A 5,041-nucleotide genomic window follows, 5' to 3' on the forward strand; every position below is an offset into this window, starting at 1 on the left:
ACACGCGTCGGACACGCTAAGACACTAAGGGCTGTAAGAATTCTGAAGAATTTATGTATATTTAATTGTATTTACTGAACAAAGAATACATCACTTATATAGAACACTAAATCCTAATCCTAAACAAATACATCACTGATATAGAATTTTAATAGATATAGAACACTAATTCTAAATAGGAAACAAGAATAAACCTAAACCAATCCTAAATAGGAAACAATATTTACATAATATGTATACTAATATTATTCTTACACCCCTGCTCAAACTCAAGGTGTTTGGCCAGAAAACATTGAGCATTTTCCAAGAAGAAACTGAAACCGAGCAGTGGTGTGAGTCTTGGTAAAGAAGTCAGCAAACCGTAGAGTCGAAGAGACAAAAGAAAGCAAGATAGAGCCAGACTGCAGATGCTGACGAACAAAGTGACAATCAATCTCAATGTACTTGGTCCACTCATGAAAGATAGTGTTATGTGCAATTTGAATAGCACTGCGATTGTCATAATAGAAGGAGGTCGGGGAAGACTGAGGGACGCTCAAGTCAGAAAAAAGACAACGAAGCCAGATAACTTCGGCAGTAGCATGAGCCATAGCATGATACTTAGCTTCGACAGTAGAGCAAGCAACAATAGTTTGTTTTTTGCTTTTCCAAAAGATCAAGGAATCACCAAGAAACATACAGATACCAGACGTGGACTTGCGATCAGTAACATCACCAGCCCAATCAGAATTAGCATAGGCCACCAAATCCAGAGAGGAAGTAGAGGACAATAGTAAACCCTGAAAGATAGTACCTCGAAGATAGCGAATAATCCGAACCAAGGCAGCCCAATGTGTGGAGCGAGAAGCAGAGACAAACTGGCCAACCACATGAACAACATAGGTAAGATCAGGACGGGTAACCATCAGATAGACTAAACAACCCACGAGTTCTCGATATAGTGTAGGATCATCCAGAAAACACCATCAATAGTGTTGAGCTTTACATTAAGCTCAATAAGAGTATCAGAAATCTTAGTGTCAGTAAGACCGGCACGATGAATAACCTCATTGACATACTTGGCCTGAGAGAGAAAATAGCCCTTGGGAGAAGAAGCTACCTCAATACTGAGAAAATACTGCAATGGGCCTAGATCCTTCATTTCAAAGGTACGGAAAAGATGTTGCTTGAGCTCAGATATAGCAGAAGAGTCAGAACTAGTGATGATCATATCATCTACATACAGTAATAACGCAACGAATCCAGCAGAGGTATGGCGAAGAAATAAAGTAGAGTCCTGGGCACAAGGATGAAACCCAAGCTCAGTGACAGCAGTCTGAAAGCGATCATACCAAGCACGAGGAGACTGCTTCAGACCACACAAAGCATGACGAAGGCAACAAACCTGTCTAGAGAAATGGTGAAGGCCAAGAGGAGGACGCATGTAAACCTCCTCAGTGAGATGGCCATTAAGAAAAGCATTATTAACATCCATTTGATAAAGAGGCCAAGAACGAACAGCAACGACAGAGATCAAAGTACAGACAATAGTCATCTTGGCAACAGGAGCAAAGATCTCTTCATAATCAATACCATACTCCTGTGAGAAACCTTTGGCAACTAGACAAGCTTTGTAGCGCTCAAGAGAACCATCAGAATGAGTCTTAACTTTGTAAACCCATTTGCAACCAACCAGATTCTTACCAGTAGGCAAAGGAACCAACTCCCAAGTACTAGTTTTCTGTAAAGAAGACAACTCATCCTCTATAGCTTGAACCCAATGAGGATCCTGATAGGCCTCCTTGTAAGACTGACGTTCTGAAAAAGAGTGAATAGCAAACAAAAAAGTACGATAGGAAGCAGAAAAACATGTATTAAACCAACTCAACCTGTTTGGAGGATGACGAACTCGAGTAGGATATCGGTGTATAGCAGGATCAGAGTCATCAGAAATAGGAGAATCGACAGTAGGGGCAGAGACAACTAGTGGAGGAGGAGCCTTGTGACGAGAATAAACTAACAACGGAGGAGGAGAACAAACTAAAGGAGGATGAGTAGTAGCCAGAGGTGAAGCAGGAGGAGAAAATGGAACAAGCTCAGGAGGAACTGCAGAGATGTACTCATTAGACAAGACCTCAGAAGGAAACAGATCAATATGAACCAAATCATCTTTGGAAACTAAGGCGGTGAGAGGAGGAAGTTGAAAGTAAGGTAGACATTCGAGAAAAGAAATATGACAGGAGACATAGAGACGATGGGAAATAGGATCGTAACACTGATAGCCTTTCTGAGTAGGACTATAACCCAAAAAGACACAGAGGATAAACTGGGCACTAAGTTTGGCCCTATCTTTGCAGGGAAGAAGGACAAAACAGGCAAACCCAAACACACGAAGAAGGGAGTGGTTAGGAATTTGGGAGAACAAAGCCTCATAAGGAGACCAACCAGAAAGAAGGGGAGTAGGCATGCGGTTGAGAAGAAAAACAGCATTAAGAATTGCCTCTCCCCAAAATGAAGCCGGAACTGAGGCAGAGAGAAGAAGAAACCTAGCTGTCTCAGGGAGATGACGGTATTTACCCTTGGCTCGACCATTTTGGATAGGTGTATCTATATAGGAAGTTTGGTGAATGGTACCCAAATTGGCCAAATACTCACAAAACACATTTTTAAAATATATCCCACCTAAGTCAAACCGTAACACGTTAATTGTAGACCCAAATTGAGTAGTAATCATAGACTGAAAGGTACGGTATATCTGATAGAAATCAGACTTATGAGTCATAAGATAAACCCAAGTGTAATCGGTGAAGTCATCAAGAAATGACACATAATATGCAGAACTCCCTTTGGTGAGAACAGGAGAAGGGCCCCAGACATCAGTATAAATTAAAGAAAACAGTGGAGCAGATATAGAAGTACTTTTACGAAAAGATAAGGCTGTCATTTTGGCAAGTTTACACCCCCGACACTCTGTAAGTTTACTAGGAGAAACTTTACCCAATATACCTGATTGAGCTAAAGACTGTAAGCGGTCAGTAGACAAATGCCCTAATCTGGAATGCCATGAATAGAAAGGACTTGATAGAGAATCTAACTGAAAAAAAAAAAGAAAAGGCAGTCGGAGAGGTAGTCATAGGCAGATGCAAGCTCTCCACCACATAAAAGTCTCCAACTCTACGGCCAGTTCCAATCTGCTGCTTGGACATCCGATCCTGCACAGGACAAATAGAAGAAGAAAAGATAACATCAAAACTAGAGGCATCAAGTTGACTAATAGATAATTGAGGAACATATAAGACAGATGGAATAGAGACTGCAAACATAGGAGACGGTAGGACAGACCCAACAGATATAATTGAAATACCAGACCCATTAGCAGCATTGACAGTAATAGGAAAGGGAAATAGAGTACAATTCTGAAGTAAGGAGAGATGAGGAGTCATACGATGAGAGCCACTAAAGTCAAAAAGCCAGACAGACGAAGAGATACCTAAAGAAGACTTAAGCAAACCTAAATGAAGAGAGGAAACAATGGAGACAGACAAAGATGGCTGAGAGGTAGACAGTGTATGCTGAAGTTGACTAATCTGAGCACTTAAGGAAGCTAAGTTAGGACCAGGACTAGGACCAGGAGCAGATGCAGTAGAATCGACGGAAGCCTGAAAAATACTCGGAGAAGAAAGGCAAAACTAGGTCCGAGACTGTTGAAAATACGAGCTAAACAGACATCCCAATCCCGTCTTGGGACAGTGATACTTCCAATGGCCCCTTTGATGGCAGAAGGCACACTCATCTGAAGTAAGGAGCCCATTATTGGGCTTTACGAAAGCTGAACCCGTCATCATCATAATGAACCAAAAAAAAAAACAATAGAGAACCGTAATAAACTGAAAGCTGATGGGGCAACTATGTAATATCAAGAAACTTGTTTGGTCCAAACAAGAATAAAAGAGAACAGTGGTCATCCAAAGAAAAACACCCAGGTCCACCAGACTCAGAACAAGAAGCATCGAGGCAACTAGCATATGTGACGAGCAATGAGTGACGCGAGTCGCGAACTAGAGAGGATGAATCAGCGAACCAAAAAAACCACGATCAGAGACAATTGCGAGTCAAAGAGAAGAAGTAATGAACAAATAAGGAATCGAAGCACAAGTGCCACGTCGAACAAATGGGTTGACCAGAAAGAAGAGGCGAACCATGTCAAAGGGGAGTCCTTCAGCCAGAGAGACCCATACGACCCACGAAGCAAGGAGCTTCGATCGATTGTGAACCAGAGAGGGAAACGATGAACCAGAAATAAGAGGTTAGGGTTTCGAACATAGCTCTGATACCATGTAAGAATTTTGAAGAATTTATGTATATTTAATTGTATTTACTGAACAAAGAATACATCATTTATATAGAACACTAGATCCTAATCCTAAACGAATACATCACTGATCTAGAATTTTAATAGATATAGAACACTAATTCTAAATAGGAAACAAGAATAAACCTAAACCAATCCTAAATAGGAAACAATATTCACATAATATATATACTAATATTATTCTCACAAGGACACGCTATGGACATGCTGACGACACGCTAGGGACACGTTGAGGACATGCTAGGGACACGTTGAGAACATGCTAGGGACGCATTAGGGAGATTCTAGAAGCACGTTGAGAACTATTTTTTTCAAACAAAATTAAAATTTTTAATTTTTTTTTTACTAAAATAGCATACTTATGATTGATAAATTTAATAAAATTAAATATTTGACATAAAATACATATTAAATATTCAAAAATATACATATAATAAAAATATAAAAATATATGTTTTGAATGAGTCCCTAGCGTGTCGTGTCCTGTATTTTTTGAAAATTACATGTCCGAGTGTTCGTGTCGTGTCACGTGTCCGTGTCCATGCTCGTGCTTCTTAGTATAAAAGTGCTAATACCATCTAATTCGTAAGATACACCTTCATAACGAGAGATGTAGGTCTAAATCTAAAACCATAATTTATTGGGAAACTACACTTTACCCCCTCAACTACAGGCTGTTATCACTTTGCA

At 40.1% G+C, this 5,041-nt stretch overlaps 1 protein-coding gene and 1 pseudogene across 1 annotated transcript; both read right to left on the reverse strand.

Annotated features, from left to right (window-relative positions):
• Positions 1-269: 269 nt before the first annotated feature.
• LOC145793589 (secreted RxLR effector protein 161 pseudogene) lies at positions 270-905 on the reverse strand (annotated as a pseudogene).
• Positions 906-913: 8 nt separating this feature from the next.
• LOC145793590 (uncharacterized) lies at positions 914-3,790 on the reverse strand. Its single transcript, XM_082876457.1, has 5 exons — positions 3,707-3,790; positions 3,294-3,638; positions 3,135-3,191; positions 1,889-3,073; positions 914-1,276 (listed from the first exon to the last, which is right to left on the reverse strand). Exons 1-5 carry the CDS (start codon positions 3,788-3,790, stop codon positions 914-916), a joined length of 2,034 nt encoding a protein of 677 aa, XP_082732583.1.
• Between the last annotated feature and the right edge of the window lie 1,251 nt (positions 3,791-5,041).

The sequence above is a fragment of the Camellia sinensis genome, chromosome 6, assembly GCF_055761805.1.
Source record: "Camellia sinensis isolate YWXY chromosome 6, ASM5576180v1, whole genome shotgun sequence".
Classification (NCBI taxonomy): domain Eukaryota; kingdom Viridiplantae; phylum Streptophyta; class Magnoliopsida; order Ericales; family Theaceae; genus Camellia; species Camellia sinensis.

Excerpts from the sequence above, each read along its gene's own strand:
- LOC145793590 (XM_082876457.1), bottom strand. The coding sequence starts at position 3,790 with ATGGGCTCCTTACTTCAGATGAGTGTGCCTTCTGCCATCAAAGGGGCC. Across the intron at positions 3,074-3,134 it reads GAGTTGGAGACTTTTATGTG|TTAGATTCTCTATCAAGTCC; the intron begins GTGGAGAGCTTG and ends TTTTTTTTTCAG. Across the intron at positions 1,277-1,888 it reads TACACCGATATCCTACTCGA|GACTCTACTTTATTTCTTCG; the intron begins GTTCGTCATCCT and ends CCTTGTGCCCAG.